Here is a 22,358-nt window from a genome sequence, read left to right as displayed (position 1 = left end):
GTCTAGAACACTGGTTCTCAACCCTGGTCCTGGGGAGCCAAAGGGGGTGCACATTTTTAGTTTTTGCCCTAGCACTACACAGCTGATTCAAATGATTAACTCATCAAAAGGCTTTGATGATTTGAATCAGGTTTGTAGCCTTAAGGAAAAAAAAAACAGAATGTGCCCACCTTTGGGTCCCCAGGACCAGGATTGAGAACCACAGGTCTAGGAGAAAGACTGGCCCATACATTTTGGGTGCTAATGGGGAATGACAGTTGAAATAACGAGTTATAAGTTATAAGTTATTTTATTTAAGAATCAATAGGTATATAATTTATTTCAAAGTTCAAAAAATGGATCTACCAATTGCATATTGCCCCTATAAGCAGGTCTTGTTGTATCATTACATTACTAGCACTGTACCTAGCTAGCACAGAACGTTCCCACACCAAAAAAAAATAGTTCCAGGAACGTTCTGGGAACCGACATTTGTTAGCTGGGCATTCATTTTGCCAATGCACCCAAACCTCGCATAGCCAGAGAACCCACCAATTAGGCTACTACTGTCCGTCAGTGCGTTGCCTGTTTGGACAGTATGCCAGTTTCACCGGGAGAGCTAAGGCAAGCACATCATCTTTTACATCCGTTTGTGAAGTGGGCTGTTAGAAAGGGATTGAGGGGGAGGGGGTTAAGATTAAAAAGTAGGGACCAATGCTTGCTCCAACCAGAGGACATTTCAGGGAATATTGAGAGGGTGTCAAGCAAGAGGAGATGGAGGGGGTTGTGTGTGTGTGTGTGTGTGTGTGTGTGTGTGTGTGTGTGTGTGTGTGTGTGTGTGTGTGTGTGTGTGTGTGTGTGTGTGTGTGTGTGTGTGTGTGTGTGTGTGTGTGTGTGTGTGTGTGCGCGTGCGAGTGTGAGTGTGAGTGTGTGAGTGTGTGTGTGTGTGTGTGTGTGTGTGTGCGTTCGTGTACTCACCCTGGAGATGGTGAGTGGCATGTTGAAGTCTTTTCCACCCTGCAGTCTGAAGCCCCATGGGGCCGGGCCAAGCAGGGACACACTGTAGTTACTGCTCATGGTTCTAGAACACTGGTAAGGATGGATTTCCACTGGTATGTTAACCCCGTAACTCTGGCTTTCAAGATCTGGAATGTGATAAGGGAAAGAGATTGTGTTTATTATACCATTTGGAAGCAAGACGGACAATCCATAAAAGTCTGTTATGATTGAAATCAACCTGAATACCATATCTTACCATATCTCAAAAACAATATAGGTGAACATTTACTTAATATGTACATAAATCGAAGATAGACATCTGAGTTCAGATGCTATGTTCAAATATGATTAAATATTAAATGCAGAGAGAATACGCTGTACTCCTCAGTACATAAATAAAACAAGGGAGCGAAATATGTTTCTTAAAATAAAACTCATAACATTGTCAAACAACAGCCTTCAAATCCCAGCCCACAGAGTTCCCAAAATAATACGCTGTATCACTGTGTGGAAAACTATTTTAAGAAGCAATTGAAGGACAAATGAAGGACACGACTAGAAGATGTTTAAACAAAAATTCTACTCTAATTGCTTGTTTCCCAGACCAGATTAAGCCTAGTCATGAAGTAAAAAGTACTTTCAATGGAGAGTCGCTTTATAATCCAGGACTTGGCATAATATGTGTCTGGGAAACCAGCCCAAGTGTTTTAGAATATGTCAAACCCTACCTCTAGTGTAGGTAGGCAGTCGTATCAGAGATGTAACTGCTATGCAGGTAGGTGGACAACGCAGCACACAGACCAGATCGCCTCGGCAAATCCCTTATCGGCAAAACACTGAGCCACACAGCAGTGTAATGGCCCTTTATACTGGACTAGTGAAGGAGGGGAGGGGGTAGAGAGGAGGGGTAAAGGGGAGGGAGTAAAGTGGAGGGGAGGGGGTAAAGGGGAGGGGAGAGGGTAGAGAGGAGGGGTAAAGGGGAGGGGAGAGGGTAAAGTACAGGGTAGGGGGTAAAGGGGAGGGGCGGGGTACATGGGAGAGAGTAAAGGGGAGGGGAGGTGGTAAAGGGGAGGGGAGGGGTAAAGAGGAGGGAGGAAAGGGGAGAGAGTAAAGGGGAGGGGAGGTGGTAAAGGGGAGGGAGGGGTAAAGGGGAGGGAGGAAAGGGGAGGGGAGGGGGTAAAGGAGAGGGGGTAAAGGGGAGAGAGTAAAGGGGAGGGGAGGTGGTAAAGGGGAGGGGAGGGGGTAAAGGGAAGGGGGTAAAGGGGAGAGAGTAAAGGGGAGGGGAGGTGGTAAAGGGGAGGGGAGGTGGTAAAGGGGAGGGAGGGGTAAAGGGGAGGTGGTAAAGGGGAGGGGAGGGGGTAAAGGGGAGGGGGTAAAGGGGAGAGAGTAAAGGTGGTAAAGGGGAGGGGAGGGGTAAAGGGGAGGGAGGAAAGGGGAGGGGAGGGGGTAAAGGAGAGGGGGTAAAGGGGAGAGAGTAAAGGGGAGGGGAGGTGGTAAAGGGGAGGGAGTAAAGGGGAGGGGGTAAAGGGAATGGGGTAAAGGGGAAGGGAGGGGGTAAAGGAGAGGGGGTAAAGGGGGGAGAGTAAAGGGGAGGGGAGGGGGTAAAGGAGAGGGGGTAAAGGGGAGGGAGTAAAGGGGAGGGGGTAAAGGGGAGGGGGTAAAGGGGAAGGGAGGGGGTAAAGGAGAGGGGGTAAAGGGGAAGGGAGGGGGTAAAGGGGTGGGGAGGGGGTAAAGGGGAGGGGGTAAAAGGGAGGGAGTAAAGGGGAGGGAGTAAAGGGGAGGGGGTAAAGGGGAAGGGTGCGGGTAAAGGGAGGGAGTAAAGGGGAAGGGAGGGGGTAAAGGAGAGGGGGTAAAGGGGAGGGGAAAAGCCCTCTCCTCTCCATTCAGTTCTATTCCAGGCCAATATTGACTTGTTTTTTAGCAGGAGACTGATATAGTTGCACTCAGTCGGTGTTCCACAGCCAGCTCATAGCTCTCAGTGTGTTCACCCAGCCACTAATAGCTGTCTTTGATGGGCCTTCATTCAAAAGTAGGGCTGTGACGTTCATTGAATTTTAGATGACGGTAATTGGCCAGCCAAATGACCTCGGTCTCCGTAATAACCGTTCGAATAGCAAACAAAATATATACATTACCAGTCAAAGGTTTGGACACACCTACTCATTCAAGGGTTTTTCTTTATTTGTACTATTTTCTACACTGTAGAATAATAGTGACGACTTCAAAACTATGAAAAAACACACATGGAATCATGTAGTAACCAGAAAAGTGTCAAATCAAATCAAAATGTTTGTTTTATTTTAGATTCTTGATTCTTATTTTAGATGCCTTGATGACAGCTTTGCACACAGAGTCTATGTTATCTCAGAAAAGGACTTGTGTGGAGTACCACTTTCAGCTGAGCCGTTGTCGCACCTAAACGTTCCCACTTCACAATAACAGCACTTACAGCTGACCGGGGCAGCTCTAGCAGGGCAGACATTTGACAAACTGACTTGTTGGAAAGGTGGCACACTACGACGATGCTACATTGAAAGTCACTGAGCTCTTCAGTACGGCCCATACTACTGACAATGTTTGTCTATGGAGATTGCATGGCCGTGTGCTCGATTTTATACACCTGTCAGCAACGGGTGTGGCTGAATTAGCCGAATCCACTAATTTGAAAGAGTGTCCACATACTATTGACCATGTAGTGTACATACAGTAAAAATATCATATAAACGGCTATGATGGTTATTGTTATTTTTCATAATGGTGTTTACACTTATACTGTAATTGTGCCCTAATCAAAGGGGTTTGTCATTTTAAAGCAGAGAGAGAAAATAATGCATGACCTTACGTGACCTTACATGACCTTATGTGACAGGCTGAGGCATTAATGTATGACCTTATGTGACCTTACATGACCTTACATGACCTTATGTGACAAGTTGAGGCATTAATGTATGACCTTATGTGACCTTACATGACCTTGCATGACCTTATGTGACAGGCTGAGGCATTAATGCATGACCTATAGCTCTGTTATGACAACTTCCACCGAATAAAGCCGTTGACTGATGCAAAGAGAATGAGGCGAAACACACAGAGGGGACGGTCTCGGTTAGTCTCTCAGAAGGATGGACAAATAGACCGACAGACAGAGAGACAGACGGACAGGCAGACAGACAGACAGACAGACAGACAGACAGAGAGACAGACGGACAGGCAGACAGACAGGTGTGTTTGTCCGGAGGCCTGCCAGGTGTAACAGGAGCAGCCCCGGGGAGGGAAGCTGCAGCCCTGTCCTCTGAGGTCACAGGTCACCAAAGGTCACCAGAGGTCACAGGGAAGCCTGCGTGCAGAGGAAGAGGAAGTACCAAAGAACGGAGGTGGATCAAAGGGACCCTGATTACTACTACAGCTAATAGCTTATAAAGAGCCATGTGGAAGGGCCATGAGAAACACCACTCCATTATGGGAACCATGGACATGGTAACAAATAATTGTGTAACATGGAAGTTGCTGCGCGGCCACTCAAGGCAGGGTTGCATTCCAGTTCAGTCCCAGTGCTGCTTTCTGAAAATATAACATGGAGGTCGATTACACTGATTTGAACAAAAATGTGCTATGTTGTACAGTATAAATGACTAACAAACACAGTGTCCATGTTACAAACACTGTTAGGACAGCCTCAGTCTCAGCAGGACTTGTGTCAATATAATACGAAGTCTACAATAGAGAGAGGATAGAACCTGAAACAGGGACTATAATAGAGAGAGGGTAGAACCTGAAACAGTGACTACAATAGAGACAGGATAGAACCTGAAACAGGGACTGCGATAGAGAGAGAATAGAACCTGAAACAGGGACTACAATAGAGAGAGGATAGAACCTGAAACAGGGACTACAATAGAGAGAGGATAAAACCTGAAACATGGACTACAATAGAGACAGGGTAGAACCTGAAACAGGGACTACAATAGAGAGGATAGAACCTGAAACCGGGACTACAATAGAGAGAGGATAGAACCTGAAACAGGGACTACAATAGAGAGGGGATAGAACCTGAAACAGGGACTACAATAGAGAGAGGATAGAACCTGAAACAGGGATTACAATAGAGACAGGGTAGAACCTGAAACAGGGACTACAATAGAGAGAGGATAGAACCTGAAACAGGGACTACAATAGAGACAGGATAGAACCTGAAACAGGGACTACAATAGAGAGAGGATAGAACCTGAAACAGGGACTGCGATAGAGAGAGAATAGAACCTGAAACAGGGACTACAATAGAGAGAGGATATAACCTGAAACAGGGACTACAATAGAGAGAGGATAGAACCTGAAACAGGGACTACAATAGAGAGAGGATAGAACCTGAAACAGGGACTACAATAGAGACAGGGTAGAACCTGAAACAGGGACTACAATAGAGACAGGATAGAACCTGAAACAGGGACTGCGATAGAGAGAGAATAGAACCTGAAACAGGGACTACAATAGAGAGAGGATAGAACCTGAAACAGGGACTACAATAGAGAGAGGATAAAACCTGAAACATGGACTACAATAGAGACAGGGTAGAACCTGAAACAGGGACTACAATAGAGAGGATAGAACCTGAAACCGGGACTACAATAGAGAGAGGATAGAACCTGAAACAGGGACTACAATAGAGAGGGGATAGAACCTGAAACAGGGACTACAATAGAGAGGATAGAACCTGAAACCGGGACTACAATAGAGAGAGGATAGAACCTGAAACAGGGACTACAATAGAGAGGGGATAGAACCTGAAACAGGGACTACAATAGAGAGAGGATAGAACCTGAAACGGGGATACAATAGAGAGAGGATAGAACCTGAAACAGGGACTACAATAGAGAGAAGATAGAACCTGAAACAGGGACTACAATAGAGACAGGGTAGAACCTGAAACAGGGGCGACAATAGAGAGAGGATAGAACCTGAAACAGGGACTACAATAGAGACAGGGTAGAACCTGAAACAGGGATTACAATAGAGAGAGGATAGATCCTGAACCAGAGGGGCCCAGGGGATCTGAGGCCCAGGTGGGGATAGTCAGTCATAATAACTCCAGAAACAATGAGAGTGTACGCACTGCAGTCACAACCCTCAGACTTGGTGCCATTCAAAGTTCCTTTGTTCAGGCTCAGTGTCTATTTCAGGCCCCATATGCTCACCTCTCTACCCCCTAATGATCTTAGCTTTGTCCCTGCCTCCTAACAACACACACACAAAAACACACGCCACTCCACCCAGTTTAAATTGCATGATAATCTGCCCCACATAAATTTCATTTATCGCATCATCCACATGAACAAAAGAATCCCCCAGGCACAGATGCTGGTTAGGTGCAATGTATGCTACATCCAGCCCTTCTTCTAGGCTGAGGGGAACAGCCGAGCTTCAACAGAATGATCAATGGTTTTTACAGCATGTTCACATATACACACTTTAACAGCAGGATCATATGTAGGTGATTCTTGCAACCCCCTCTGGCATCCTTCGCTAAACAAAATGACGTATTCACTGTTGTTTAGTGAAGGATGCCAGAGGGGGTTGTAAGAATCCTCTACATATGATCCTGCTGTTGAAGTGTGTATATGTGAACATGCTGTAAAAAAATAAAATAAAGTAAATTTGGAAATACAAGAGACGTAAATTATCCAGCGATGGCTATTGTGTGATCCGTTATTACTTTGTTTAATTGTTGATTCAGATTTGAAAAGGGACGGTGTGCCAGCATCAACACCGTAAGGGCTCAGATGACCAGAGAGCAACACAACACAAACAACACAGAGCAGCAAGCTAGACGGTGGGGGACTTACTCTTAATGATGTCAGTCTCGCCATCTGATCTCTCTGTTCCCCAGACCTGAGCCTAGATAATGCCCATTCTATCCTGCCTCCACTGTGGTAGTATGTATAGTTCTCATGCACTGGTGGAGACCCTTCTACGGCCCAAATGGAAACTCATTTACAGTGCACTACTTTTGACCAAAAACTTATGGGACCTACACTATGTGGGCATAAAGGATGTCATTTGGGACAAATCCCATCTCCAACCCTGAATCCTTACCCTCTGATAGCTAACCACCAATGAATGGCTGGCTGACAGAAATACAGTCATTTAATTTAGGCAATTTAGACGCAAAACAATCATGCTTAATTGTAGCCATGCGGCTCCCAAAACTCCACAGCATTTGGAAAAATATGAAAATATGAAACAGTTTACAATGGATAGCTTTTTTACTATCCACTTTCACTGTTCCTGGAGCAGCCTAGTGTCGTTTCACTGTTCCTGGAGCAGCCTAGTGTCGTTTCACTGTTCCTGGATCAGCCTAGTGTTGTTTCACTGTTCCTGGAGCAGCCTAGTGTCTTTCACTGTTCCTGGAGGAGCCTAGTGTCGTTTCACTGTTCCTGGAGCAGCCTAGTGTCGTTTCACTGTTCCTGGATCAGCCTAGTGTTGTTTCACTGTTCCTGGAGCAGCCTAGTGTCTTTCACTGTTCCTGGAGCTGCCTAGTGTCCTTTCACTGTTCCTGGAGCAGCATAGTGTTGTTTCACTGTTCCTGGAGCAGCCTAGTGTCGTTTCACTGTTCCTGGAACAGCCTAGTGTCGTTTCACTGTTCCTGGAACAGCCTAGTGTCGTTTCACTGTTCCAGGAGCAGCCTAGTGTCGTTTCACTGTTCCTGGAGCTGCCTAGTGTCGTTTCACTGTTCCTGGAGCAGCCTAGTGTCCTTTCACTGTTCCTGGAGCAGCATAGTGTTGTTTCACTGTTCCTGGAGCAGCCTAGTGTCGTTTCACTGTTCCTGGAGCTGCCTAGTGTCGTTTCACTGTTCCTGGAGCAGCCTAGTGTTGTTGCACTGTTCCTGGAGCAGCCTAGTGTCTTTCACTGTTCCTGGAGCAGCATAGTGTTGTTTCACTGTTCCTGGAGCAGCCTAGTGTCGTTTCACTGTTCCTGGAGCAGCCTAGTGTCGTTTCACTGTTCCTGGAGCAGCCTAGTGTCTTTCACTGTTCCTGGAGCAGCCTAGTGTCGTTTCACTGTTCCTGGAGCAGCCTAGTGTCGTTTCACTGTTCCTGGAACAGCCTAGTGTCTTTCACTGTTCCTGGAGCAGCCTAGTGTCGTTTCACTGTTCCTGGAGCAGCCTAGTGTCGTTTCACTGTTCCTGGAGCAGCCTAGTGTCGTTTCACTGTTCCTGGAGCTGCCTAGTGTCGTTTCACTGTTCCTGGAGCAGCCTAGTGTCGTTTCACTCTTCCTGGAGCAGCTTAGTGTCTTTCACTGTTCCTGGAGCAGCCTAGTGTCGTTTCACTGTTCCTGGAGCAGCCTAGTGTCGTTTCACTGTTCCTGGAGCAGCCTAGTGTCGTTTCACTGTTCCTGGAGCTGCCTAGTGTCGTTTCACTGTTCCTGGAGCAGCCCAGTGTCGTTTCACTCTTCCTGGAGCAGCCTAGTGTCGTTTCACTGTTCCTGGAGCTGCCTAGTGTCGTTTCACTGTTCCTGTTGCAGCCTAGTGTCGTTTCACTGTTCCTGGAGCAGCCTAGTGTTGTTGCACTGTTCCTGGAGCAGCCTAGTGTCTTTCACTGTTCCTGGAGCAGCATAGTGTTGTTTCACTGTTCCTGGAGCAGCCTAGTGTCGTTTCACTGTTCCTGGAGCAGCCTAGTGTCGTTTCACTGTTCCTGGAGCAGCCTAGTGTCTTTCACTGTTCCTGGAGCAGCCTAGTGTCGTTTCACTGTTCCTGGAGCAGCCTAGTGTCGTTTCACTGTTCCTGGAACAGCCTAGTGTCTTTCACTGTTCCTGGAGCAGCCTAGTGTCGTTTCACTGTTCCTGGAGCAGCCTAGTGTCGTTTCACTGTTCCTGGAGCAGCCTAGTGTCGTTTCACTGTTCCTGGAGCTGCCTAGTGTCGTTTCACTGTTCCTGGAGCAGCCTAGTGTCGTTTCACTCTTCCTGGAGCAGCTTAGTGTCTTTCACTGTTCCTGGAGCAGCCTAGTGTCGTTTCACTGTTCCTGGAGCAGCCTAGTGTCGTTTCACTGTTCCTGGAGCAGCCTAGTGTCGTTTCACTGTTCCTGGAGCTGCCTAGTGTCGTTTCACTGTTCCTGGAGCAGCCCAGTGTCGTTTCACTCTTCCTGGAGCAGCCTAGTGTCGTTTCACTGTTCCTGGAGCTGCCTAGTGTCGTTTCACTGTTCCTGTTGCAGCCTAGTGTCGTTTCACTGTTCCTGGAGCAGCCTAGTGTCGTTTCACTGTTCCTGGAGCTGCCTAGTGTCCTTTCACTGTTCCTGGAGCAGCCTAGTGTTGTTTCACTGTTCCTGGAGCAGCCTAGTGTCCTTTCACTGTTCCAGGAGCAGCCTAGTGTCCTTTCACTGTTCCTGAATAGGATCTCTATGTTCAGACAGTGCACATTTGATTAGGTATTCCCTTTCCCCTTAATTTATAGGTCAGCTAATGCTGATCCTTTTCGGGATTGAAATCAAATGCTAAAGAAACACAAGCCACTGACAGTCTATGATAAGTCCCGTTTGGGGCCTCATAACATACTTTATTTACAACTCTGTTACCTTTGCTGACTCTGGACCACACTTGTAAGGTGAAAATGCCACTAGGCCCTGATCTTGTGTCTGTTTTCTATTTCCCCCACTAATGGCTAAGGTTAGCATTAGAGGAATGGAAGCTGATCCTAGATCTGTACCTAGGGGAAACTTCACCCCGGAGACCTAAACTCTGTGAATCTGATTCTGATCTCATCATGTTTTTTTATTGGCAGGTGATAGTCAAGAGAGAATACAACATCCAATAACAGGCAACATGTGTAGATGCAGTCTAGGTACTACAACATCCTAAATACTTGTGTTCATCCAGTCATTTTATCTGCTCAACTCTACGAGCCTTCTAATTCAAGCCCTCTTATTTGTCCCCAAATCTGAGCCCTATGGGAGACCTGTCAAAAGTAGTGCACTACATAGGGAATAGGGTACAATTTGGGATAAACCCTTACTCACAGTGGAAAATATTCAGAAGGGTGATCCCCTATAAAGGGGATTTGCAGTTCCAAGCAAGACACTGAGTGAAATGTGGGGATTTGCAGCTGTTCAGGGGCCCAGATGGGAGGGGCCAAGCGCCCAAGCCAATATCATTAGTAGAGATATGCCCAAATTGAACCTACAGTATAGTCTCCTATACAAGATCCTACAGTACAGTCTCCTATACAAGATCCTACAGTATAGTCTCCTATAATAGATCCTACAGTATAATCTCCTATACAAGATCCTACAGTATAGTCTCCTATAATAGAATCTACAGTATAGTCTCCTATAATAGATCCTACAGTATAGTCTCCTATACAAGATCCTACAGTATAGTATCCTATAATAGATCCTACAGTATAGTCTCCTATACAAGATCCTACAGTACAGTCTCCTATAATAGATCCTACAGTATTGTCTCCTATAATAGATCCTACAGTATTGTATCCTATAATATATCCTACAGTATTGTCTCCTATAATAGATCCTACAGTATAGTATCCTATAACAGATCCTACAGTATAGTCTCCTATAATAGATCCTACAGTATAGTCTCCTATAATAGATCCTACAGTATTGTCTCCTATAATAGATCCTACAGTATTGTCTCCTATAATAGATCCTACAGTATAGTCTCCTATTATAGATCCTACAGTATAGTCTCCTATAATAGATCCTACAGTATAGTCTCCTATAATAGATCCTACAGTATAATCTCCTATACAAGATCCTACAGTATAGTCTCCTATAATAGAATCTACAGTATAGTCTCCTATAATAGATCCTACAGTATAGTCTCCTATAATAGATCCTACAGTATTGTCTCCTATAATAGATCCTACAGTATTGTCTCCTATAATAGAACCTACAGTATAGTCTCCTATACAAGATCCTACAGTACAGTCTCCTATACAAGATCCTACAGTATAGTCTCCTATAATAGATCCTACAGTATAATCTCCTATACAAGATCCTACAGTATAGTCTCCTATAATAGAATCTACAGTATAGTCTCCTATAATAGATCCTACAGTATAGTCTCCTATACAAGATCCTACAGTATAGTATCCTATAATAGATCCTACAGTATAGTCTCCTATACAAGATCCTACAGTACAGTCTCCTATAATAGATCCTACAGTATTGTCTCCTATAATAGATCCTACAGTATTGTATCCTATAATAGATCCTACAGTATAGTCTCCTATAATAGATCCTACAGTATTGTCTCCTATAATAGATCCTACAGTATTGTCTCCTATAATAGATCCTACAGTATAGTCTCCTATTATAGATCCTACAGTATAGTCTCCTATAATAGATCCTACAGTATAGTCTCCTATTATAGATCCTACAGTATAGTCTCCTATTATAGATCCTACAGTATAGTCTCCTATAATTGACTTCTCATGAATCACCGTTTTAATAAATACAGTCTCGTCCCAAATGTTACCCTGTTCCCTACACCGTGCACTACTTTTGACCGGGGCCCATAGGGTAGTGCATTATATAGGGAATAGGGGCCCATAGGGTAGTGCATTATATAGGGAATAGGGGCCCATAGGGTAGTGCATTATATAGGGAAGAGGGGCCCATAGAGTTCTGGTAAAAAAGTAGTCCACTTTTACAGGGATTAGGGTGCCATACGGGACACAGACACACCCCCACCTTCAGAACAATCCAGACTATTCAACCAATCCACCAATCTCGAGTTTGGAGCCATGGGGGTGCCTGTGCAAACAATAACTTTCCGAACTCTCTTTCCTTCCTGCTAGAGCAGCTGTTGTGTGTTGACTGCATGCTGGCTGTGTCCAGTTCAGTTCCAGTTCCAGCCTTTAGCTAGGATTAGCTGCCTCTCCTGTTGCCCCAGGCAGGCTAGAGCTAAGGGAGCAATTTTAGAGAGGCTCCCTCCCTCTGTCTGTCTGTCTGTCTGTGGGTTTTAGAGAGGCTCTGTCTGTCTGTCTGTCTGCCTGTCTGTCTCTGTTTTAGAGAGGCTCTGTCTGTCTGTCTGTCTGTCTGTCTGTCTGTCTGTCTGTCTGTCTGCCTCTGTTTTAGAGAGGCTTTGTCTGTCTGTCTGTCTGTCTGTCTGTCTGTCTGTCTGTCTGTGTTTTAGAGAGGCTTTGTCTGTCTGTCTGTCTGTCTGTCTGTCTGTCTGTCTGTCTGTCTGTGGGTTTTAGAGAGGCTCTGTCTGTCTGTCTGTCTGCCTGTCTGTCTCTGTTTTAGAGAGGCTCTGTCTGTCTGTCTGTCTGTCTGTCTGTCTGTCTGTCTGTCTGTCTGTCTGTCTGTCTGTCTGTCTATCTGCCTGTCTGCCTCTGTTTTAGAGAGGCTTTGTCTGTCTGTCTGTCTGTCTGTCTGTCTGTCTGTCTGTCTGTGTTTTAGAGAGGCTTTGTCTGTCTGTCTGTCTGTCTGTCTGTCTGTCTGTCTGTCTGTCTGTCTGTCTGTCTGTCTGTCTCACACCCTGCCTGCCTGTCTACCTGTGTTTTAGAGGCTAGGTCTGCCTGCCTGCCTGCCTGCCTGTGTTTTAGAGGTCGTGGGGCGGCAGGGTAGCCTAGTGGTTAGAGCATTGGACTAGTAACTGGAAGGTTACAAGTTCAAACCAAGCTGACAAGGTACAAATCTGTCTGTTCTGCCCCTGAACAAGGCAGTTAACCCACTGTTTCTAGGCCATCATTGTAAATAAGAATTTGTTCTTAACTGACTTGCCTAGTTAAATAAAGGTAAAATAAACATCTGTCTGCCTGTGTTTCAGAGGCTATGTCTGCCTGCCTGTCTGCCTGTGTTTTAGAGGCTATGTCTGTCTGCCTGCCTGTCTGCCTGTGTTTTAGAGGTTATGTCTGCCTGCCTGCCTGCCTGCCTGTCTGTTTGCCTGTCAATGGCTTCCTACCTCATCCCCTGGCTGCAGACAGAGCTAGGCCTGTGCCACATAGTAGCTCTTGTGCTGATGTAGACAGCTTAGTGAAATGATAAACACAAGAGCAGATTCCCTGAGCTGCTCCATTACACATCACTCAGTCTGTGGCTTTATGCACAGACTCTGGAACAGTATGACACGTTTATACTATTTAATGACTCATTTTATTATTACTCTACCCAACGCAGTCATTGACAAGATAAACAAAAACACACAAAAAAACAAGGGACATGTGTCTTCATCCTACTATATCATTTGAGGCAATATGGCCATGGCTTAAGACTCTACATGAGAAGCAAGCTAGGTCTCCGAGGCATATCAAAGCATCTGCTCCAATCACTGAGCTAACATCAATACACCCAACCCCCAAACATAAATGCACCCAACCCCCAAACATCAATGCACCCAACCCCCAAACATCAATGCACCCAGCCCTAGTAATGTAAAGCTCCCTGCCTCCCTCTCCTCTCTGTCTCTCTTCAACAACAATGAATGAAAACAGCCCACTGATATCTGGTGATTGGCGGTCACTGCTGGTAAGTAGCTGAGGTTAACAGGGTCTCTCTATTCCACCTGCAACACAATCAGTTGTCCCTCTTTCTCTTTCTCAGTCAAATACTAATTATTTATGATTAATTATGCACACACACGTCTCCCTACACATGCACATGCACACACATACACACACACACACACGCACGCACGCACGCACGCACGCACACACACACACACACACACACACACACACACAGTAATTATATCTAATCGAGTTTGTATTTCTGACAGAAAATGCCAAATTCTGCAAATAGGAAGCTAGACTACAGTTGTGTTGAAATGAAATAACGTGATGGCACACACATTACAAGCAAAACCAAAACCAAACGTATTCCTTTTCCCCCAATATGGCTTATGACATTATGACAGGCTACATTATGACATGACTTTATGAGAGCCTACATTATGACATGACTTTATGACGGCCTACATTATGACATAACTTCATGACAGCCTACATTATAAAATTACTTTATGAGAGCCTACATTATGACATGACTTTATGACAGACTACATTATGACATGACTTTATGACAGACTACATTATAACAAGACTTTATGAGAGCCTACATTATGACATGACTTTGACAGCCTACATTATGACATGACTTTATGACATGACTTTATGACAGCCTACATTATGACATGACTTTATGACATGACTTTATGACAGCCTACATTATGACATGACTTTATGACATGACTTTGACAGCCTACATTATGACATGACTTTATGAAATTAATTTATTACAGCCTACATTATGACATGACTTTATGACAGCCTACATTATGACATGACTTTATGACAGCCTACATTATGACATGATATTATGACAGCCTACATTATGACATGACTTTATGACAGCCTACATTATGACATGACTTTATGACAGCCTACATTATGACATGACTTTATGACAGCCTACATTATGACATGACTTTATGACAGCCTACATTATGACATAACTTTATGATAGTCTACATTATGACATAATTTTATGACATGACTTAAAACAGCCTAAATTATGACCTGTATTTATAACAGCTTACATTATGACATGACTTAATGACAGCCTACATTATGACATGACTTTATGACAACCTACATTATGACATTATGACAGCCTACATTATTACATAACTTTATGACAGACTACATTATGATATGACTTTATGACAGCCTATATTATGCCATGACTTTGTGACATGGTTTTCTGACAGCCTACATTATGACATTACTTTTTGACAGCCTACATTATGACATGACTTTGACAGCCTACATTATGACATGACTTTATGACATGACTTTATGACAGCCTACATTATGACATAACTTTATGACAGCCTACATTATAACATCACTTTATGACAGCTTACATTATGACATGACTTTATGACAGCCTATATTATGACATGACTTCATGAAATTAATTTATTACAGCCTACATTATGACATGACTTTATACCAGCCTACATTATGACATGATATTATGACAGCCTACATTATGACATGACTTTATGACAGCCTACATTATGACATGACTTTATGACAGCCTACATTATGACATAACTTTATGACAGTCTACATTATGACATAATTTTATGACATGACTTAAAACAGCCTAAATTATGACCTGACTTTATAACAGCTTACATTATGACATGACTTTATGACAGCCTACATTATGACATGATTTTAAGACAGCCTACATTATGACATTACTTTATGACATAACTCTATGACATGAGTTTATGACAGCCTACATTATGACATAACATTATGACAGTCTACATTATGACATGACTTTAAAACAGCCTAAATTATGACATCAGAGACTCTGGGTTCGCGCCCAGGCTCTGTCGTAACCGGCCGCAACCGGTAGGTCCGTGGGGCGACGCACAATTGGCCTAGCGTCGTCCGGGTTAGGGAGGGCCTGGCCGGTAGGGATGTCTTTGTCTCATCGCGCACCAGCAACTCCTGTGGCAGGCCGGGCGCAGTGCGCGCTAACCAAGGTTGCCAGGTGCACGGTGTTTCCTCCAGCACATTGGTGCTGCTGGCTTCCGGGATGGATGAGCGCTGTGTTAAGAAGCAGTGCGGCTTGGTTGGGTTGTGTATCGGAGGACGCATGACTTTCAACCTTCGTCTCTCCCGAGCCCGTACGGGAGTTGTAGCGATGAGACAAGATAGTAGCTACTAAAACAATTGGATACCACGAAATTGGGGAGAAAAAGACTTTCAACCTTCGTCTCTCCCGAGCCCGTACGGGAGTTGTAGCGATGAGACAAGATAGTAGCTACTAAAACAATTGGATACCACGAAATTGGGGAGAAAAAGGGGTAAAATTCACACACAAAAAAAGACATTATGACAGCCTACATTATGACATAACTTTATGACAGCCTACATTATGACATGACTTTATGACAGCCTACATTATGACATGACTTTATGACAGCCTACATTATGACAGACTTTAGGACATGACTTTATGACAGCCTACAATATTACATAACTTTATGACAGCCTACATTATGACATGACTTTATGACAGCTTACATTATGACATGACTTTATGACAGCCTACATTATGACATGACTTTATGACAGCCTACATTATGACATGACTTTATGACAGCCTACATTATGACATGACTTTATGACAGCCTACATTATGACAGACTTTAGGACATGACTTTATGACAGCCTACAATATTACATAACTTTATGACATCCTATATTATGACATGACTTTATGACAGCCTACATTATGACATGACTTTATGACAGCCTACATTATGACATGACTTTATGACAGCCTACATTATGACATGACTTTATGACAGCCTACATTATGACAGACTTTAGGACATGACTTTATGACAGCCTACAATATTACATAACTTTATGACATCCTATATTATGACATGACTTTATGAAATGACTTTACGACAGCCTACATTATGAGAGGACATTATGACAGGTTCATGACAAGTCACAACTATAGCAGCAGCTCAGTATAAACCATGTAGCCTTTGTGACCATAATTCCATCTATGGTGAGATACAATGGCCATCATCCTTCACTTGGCCAGGGCTGGGTGTAACTGATTACACACAGTTACTTTACCAGTAGAAATACTGTAATCAGATTACAGATACTTGTGAAAAACTAGATGATTACTTCTTGGATTTAAAAAAAATTCATAAAGGATGTTTCTGTAAAAAAAAAAAAAAAAAGATTATGACAGCTCTGTTCTGAATGACATTCAAATCAGCATCGAAAAAAAATTGCAAGTTTGTTCCACCTGAGCGAGTCTGACCACAAATCAGAGACCAACCATTATGATGACACACCAAATGCATTTGATGGATCCTGGACTTCCTCTAATGCCGCTCAAGGGGAATGTAATCCATAAATAACGTAATCAGATTATGTTACTGAGTTTGGGGTAATCCAAAAATTATTTTACTGATGAAAATGTTGGACAGGCAACTAGTAACTAACGAATTACCCCAACGGATTATTATTATTTCGAAAGTAACCTACCCAACTCTGCACTTGACCCTGCCTCACACGGCACAGTGCATTGAACACAGACCTTAAACTAACTAAACCATAATCTTTTATAGAACATTTTCCCCCGTGCACTTGTTTCAGCGCAGTTACCATCTCCTTTGTCATGCATGCTAATAGATGTTTCGCTGATTGGTTCACCCACCTCTTCACCACGCGGTCCAGGCTCCGTCGTTCACGACTACTGTCTGCTCCAGTTCAATGGGAATGTGGTCCTGTGGCTTTCCTCGGCGTCCTAGACCAGTTTGACTTCTGCCACGAACTCCGCTCTTTACAATCAGTTCAACAGCGAGGGAGGCGAATTGCCTTCTTCATGTTACGTCATGAAAGCAGGGACAGTATCAGTAGATTCATTTGTTTCCATTCATAAGGCGTGCTGTTTGAATGCACGAGATTTTCATAGTGTTGACGAAAGAAAACAACGAAAACAAAAAATAAAAAGCAATAAAGAAAATACGAGTGGACATTCAGAGAATAATAGCCAATGGATTTCTGGGAACATTAACCCACTAAAATGTAAATTCAATTATATATGCAGTGTCCTACATAAATTATATTATTATGTGTATTGTTACAAACACTTCCTTGAGCAGATTTTCTAATAAACTATTGAATAGCTTAAAATTGTGAATGACCGTAGAAAATCTGTGTTTGTTCAATTTAATGTGACTGATGCTGAATTTGTGTATGATAGCGATTCTAAGAACAATTTACGTGCGAAGGATGCCACACCTTGACTTCATTCTTATCCCAGTAATAGCTTCCAGTTAGCTCTGGTCCATGGTGTTAGTGCGCGTTCGTCTAGGTCTAGGTCTACTGGTGGAGAAACGCGTACTAACGCCCTGGACCAGTTTTGCCCCTGTTCCAGATTTGAGAAGTCTTTCTCGATAGCTACAGTAAATGAGGGAAACAAATTAAAAATAAATAGATACCTTCACTGTTCAGGTAATGGATACTGAATAATGACTAGGCCTAGGCCACTATATTCAATGCATTATGTGATAAATGTGTGGATGACGTTCACACGTTCACGGGGCGGCAGGTAGCCTAACGGTTAGAGCAGTGGGCCAGTAACTGAAAGGTTGCTGACCCAGAAGGACAGGTAAAGATCTGTCCTTCATGCCCCTGAACAAGGCAGCTAACCCACTGTTCCCGAGGCCGTCGTTGTAAGTAAGAATTTGTTCTTAACTGACTTGCCTCATTAAATAAAAAATATGGGGACTCATTTGATTGCTCTGAATTCCCTTGAGAAAAATATATCCTAGTCTAATTTGTTATTAAGTCACTGCAGATGTTATTAACCTTTATTTAACAAGGCAAGTCAGTTAAGAACAAATTCTTATTTTCAATGATGGCCTAGGAACAGTGGGTTAACTGCCTATTCAGGGGCAGAAGGACAGATTTGTACCTTGTCAGCTCAGGGGTTTGAACTTGCAACCTTTCGGTTACTAGTCCAACACTCTAATCACTAGGCTACCCTGAAGCCCCCCGTATCACAGAAGAGTTGAATGCACCTCACAGCAATAAAACCCAGAGACTAGGGTTTTACGTCCCAAATGGCACCCTAATCCCTATATAGTGCACTACTTTTGACCAGAGTCTTATGGGGCCTGGTGAAAAGTGGTGCACTGAATACCGTATCGCTGACTTCAGATACCAGGTATTCTGGTTTCCTGATTACATATCCAGTTTCAGAAAGCACCATGGAAAGTGATGTCATCTTTTACCTCGATCAGCTGCTAAGAATGAGTGCCATTTGGGGACTAGGGGAAATAGCAGAGGGGAAAATCCAGTAGTTCTGATTGTTCTTCAGATCTTAATGTTGAACTCCGTGCATGATACAAAGAAGGAGATTTGATCTGATTCTTTAATTCACTCATTGGTTGGTTGAAAGACAGACACAGGTTCACACAGTATGTTTTCATTTGGTATAAGTGTGTTAATAACAGTCTTCCAAGTACATTTTTGTCGAGCTCCTCTACTTCACCGTCAGATAAAAGGATGACTATAAGGTGTATGGGTATCTACAACCCTCTAGTGGCAAGAATGTCCATTTCTGCTTCTCTCCCATCTGATCTCAATGGCCCGTATTCATAAAGCATCTCATGAGTATTAGTGCTGATCTACAATAGGTTGAGTTTTGCCTTTTAGATCCGAATAAATAACATTAAATGGACAGGGGTGGACCTGATCCTACTGTATAGATCTGAGACACTTTGTGAATACGGGCCAGTATGTCCTTGTCGCAACCCATGTAATCGACACTCTCCTCAACAAGCAACTGATGGTGTGACATTAATACCACATTTTAGACACTGTCCGTCATACATTCAAACACTGTCCCTTGAGTGATACAAGACAGAACCATTGATTCAAGACAGGTAAAACATGATCAAATCAATAAAAAACAAAGGGAAATATATATTATTATTTTTTTTACTTTCTGCTTTTATGGCATCACTTAAAAGGTCCAATGTTGAAGTTTTTATATCAATATCAAATCATTTCTGGGTAACAATGAAGAACTTTATTGTAATAGATTTCCATTCAAATGGGCAAAAACATATTTCTCAAGCAGTATTTTGTTTTATCTAGGACTGTCTGGGAGTGGTCTGAGTGAGGATGGGAAAACTGACAACTAGCTGTCATTGGTAGAGAGGTTTGGAACTCTCTTTGCGATTGGTCTATTAACCAATTTACCGCATTGGTGATGTCACCATGGAAAGACGAAACTCCTGCCCATGCTAACGTGCTGATTAAAAGGTCCAGGGTAGATTCTATTTTCAACCAGCAACTATCAGGAAATACAGTGCCTTGCGAAAGTATTCGGCCCCCTTGAACTTTGCGAACTTTTGCCACATTTCAGGCTTCAAACATAAAGATATAAAACTGTATTTTTTTGTGAAGAATCAACAACAAGTGGGACACAATCATGAAGTGGAACGACATTTATTGGATATTTCAAACTTTTTTAACAAATCAAAAACTGAAAAATTGGGCGTGCAAAATTATTCAGCCCCTTTACTTTCAGTGCAGCAAACTCTCTCCAGAAGTTCAGTGAGGATCTCTGAATGATCCAATGTTGACCTAAATGACTAATGATGATAAATACAATCCACCTGTGTGTAATCAAGTCTCCGTATAAATGCACCTGCACTGTGATAGTCTCAGAGGTCCGTTAAAAGCGCAGAGAGCATCATGAAGAACAAGGAACACACCAGGCAGGTCCGAGATACTGTTGTGAAGAAGTTTAAAGACGGATTTGGATACAAAAAGATTTCCCAAGCTTTAAACATCCCAAGGAGCACTGCGCAAGCGATAATATTGAAATGGAAGGAGTATCAGACCACTGCAAATCTACTAAGACCTGGCCGTCCCTCTAAACTTTCAGCTCATACAAGGAGAAGACTGATCAGAGATGCAGCCAAGAGGCCCATGATCACTCTGGATGAACTGCAGAGATCTACAGCTGAGGTGGGAGACTCTGTCCATAGGACAACAATCAGTCGTATATTGCACAAATCTGGCCTTTATGGAAGAGTGGCAAGAAGAAAGCCATTTCTTAAAGATATCCATAAAAAGTGTTGTTTAAAGTTTGCCACAAGCCACCTGGGAGACACACCAAACATGTGGAAGAAGGTGCTCTGGTCAGATGAAACCAAAATTGAACTTTTTGGCAGCAATGCAAAACGTTATGTTTGGCGTAAAAGCAACACAGCTGAACACACCATCCCCACTGTCAAACATGATGGTGGCAGCATCATGGTTTGGGCCTGCTTTTCTTCAGCAGGGACAGGGAAGATGGTTAAAATTGATGGGAAGATGGATGGAGCCAAATACAGGACCATTCTGGAAGAAAACCTGATGGAGTCTGCAAAAGACCTGAGACTGGGACGGAGATTTGTCTTCCAACAAGACAATGATCCAAAACATAAAGCAAAATCTACAATGGAATGGTTCAAAAATAAACATATCCAGGTGTTAGAATGGCCAAGTCAAAGTCCAGACCTGAATCCAATCGAGAATCTGTGGAAAGAACTGAAAACTGCTATTCACAAATGCTCTCCATCCAACCTCACTGAGCTCGAGCTGTTTTGCAAGGAGGAATGGGAAAAAATGTCAGTCTCTCGATGTGCAAAACTGATAGAGACATACCCCAAGCGACTTACAGCTGTAATCGCAGCAAAAGGTGGCGCTACAAAGTATTAATTTTGCACGCCGAATTTTTCAGTTTTTGATTTGTTAAAAAAGTTTGAAATATCCAATAAATGTTGTTCCACTTCATGATTGTGTCCCACTTGTTGTTGATTCTTCACAAAAAAATACAGTTTTATATCTTTATGTTTGAAGCCTGAAATGTGGCAAAAGGTCGCAAAGTTCAAGGGGGCCGAATACTTTTGCAAGGCACTGTAATACTGATTTTTAAAAAAGTGTTTGATTTTTACAGTGATTTTCACACAATGTTTTTTACAGTGTTGATTTCATCAGCTGTTGACCATTATGATACAAAAGACAGGATAAACTGAATTTTGACTGCTCTGGACCTTTAAAACCCTAGTCCTGGTGATTGAGTTTCTCTCCAATTTAGGTAAGAAAGATATTCACTTGAAAGTGTGTGTGTGTGTGTGTGTGTGTGTGTGCGTGCGTGCGTGTGTTTAGAGAGGAGGGCAATATGGTCCATTGAAGCGTGGGGAACAGCAAGCTGTCTGAGGCCTGTTATCTGGAAGGATTAAATAGGTTGAGATTCAGGTCATTGGCCAATGAGGATCGACTTAACCAACACAATCCCCATCAACACTCATAAACATAACCAAAGCATTGTTGACTAGGAGCCATCAAAAGATGATGCTTCGTTTAGGGTTAGGTGTCCAGAACCTAGTCAAGTCACTTAATCAATGATAACAGCACATTTAGTCAAATTTGGCAGATTTCCAGTACTGCACAGAACCATAATATTTTCTTTATTTCTACATTCAAATCAAATCAAATCAAATTCAGTGCTATTCCCAATGCTTGTCATTTTCCTCTTTATATCTTTTCAGATATCACTTGGGTTAGAGCTATTACTAATGCCTAATAGCAATACGATGTTGTTGTTGTTGTTGTTCTCTCCATTTCACAAAACCTTGAAAGGGGACGACCAGCAACATCAGTAGGGCAAGACAAATCTCAAAGCAAACAAATAAAAATGATCCAACGATATTATCAAGAAACATAACCACACGAACAAAATGGACAATGGTGACAACAAAATGTAGCAAAACGACTTTAAATAAACAGGAGTCAGGATCGATGATTACATCCCTGCCCGTGT

At 43.1% G+C, this 22,358-nt stretch overlaps 1 protein-coding gene across 20 annotated transcripts in view; it reads right to left on the bottom strand.

The window, feature by feature from the left end:
* The window catches only part of pdlim5a (PDZ and LIM domain 5a), a 128,745-nt gene extending 111,383 nt beyond the window's left edge, over positions 1-17,362 (bottom strand). For 16 of the 20 annotated variants that reach the window (XM_090236937.1, XM_090236943.1, XM_090236945.1 and 13 more), the window contains exons 1-2: positions 1,707-1,850; positions 958-1,124 (exon numbers count right to left, since the gene is read on the bottom strand). In XM_090236937.1, coding sequence (XP_090093063.1) covers positions 958-1,056 — 99 coding nt within the window. In that variant the 5' untranslated portion in view covers positions 1,057-1,124; positions 1,707-1,850. Of the gene's footprint in view, positions 1-957; positions 1,125-1,706; positions 1,851-17,189 lie in introns of those variants that run through there. The other 4 variants (XM_090236938.1, XM_090236942.1, XM_090236952.1 and 1 more) reach the window with 2 other exon arrangements.
* Between the last annotated feature and the right edge of the window lie 4,996 nt (positions 17,363-22,358).

This window comes from Oncorhynchus mykiss, chromosome 6 (genome assembly GCF_057628025.1).
Source record: "Oncorhynchus mykiss isolate SJ-2025 chromosome 6, ASM5762802v1, whole genome shotgun sequence".
Taxonomy (NCBI): Eukaryota; Metazoa; Chordata; class Actinopteri; order Salmoniformes; family Salmonidae; genus Oncorhynchus; species Oncorhynchus mykiss.
Note: the sequence above shows the minus strand (reverse complement) of the source record. Positions and strands in the feature narration are given on the sequence as shown.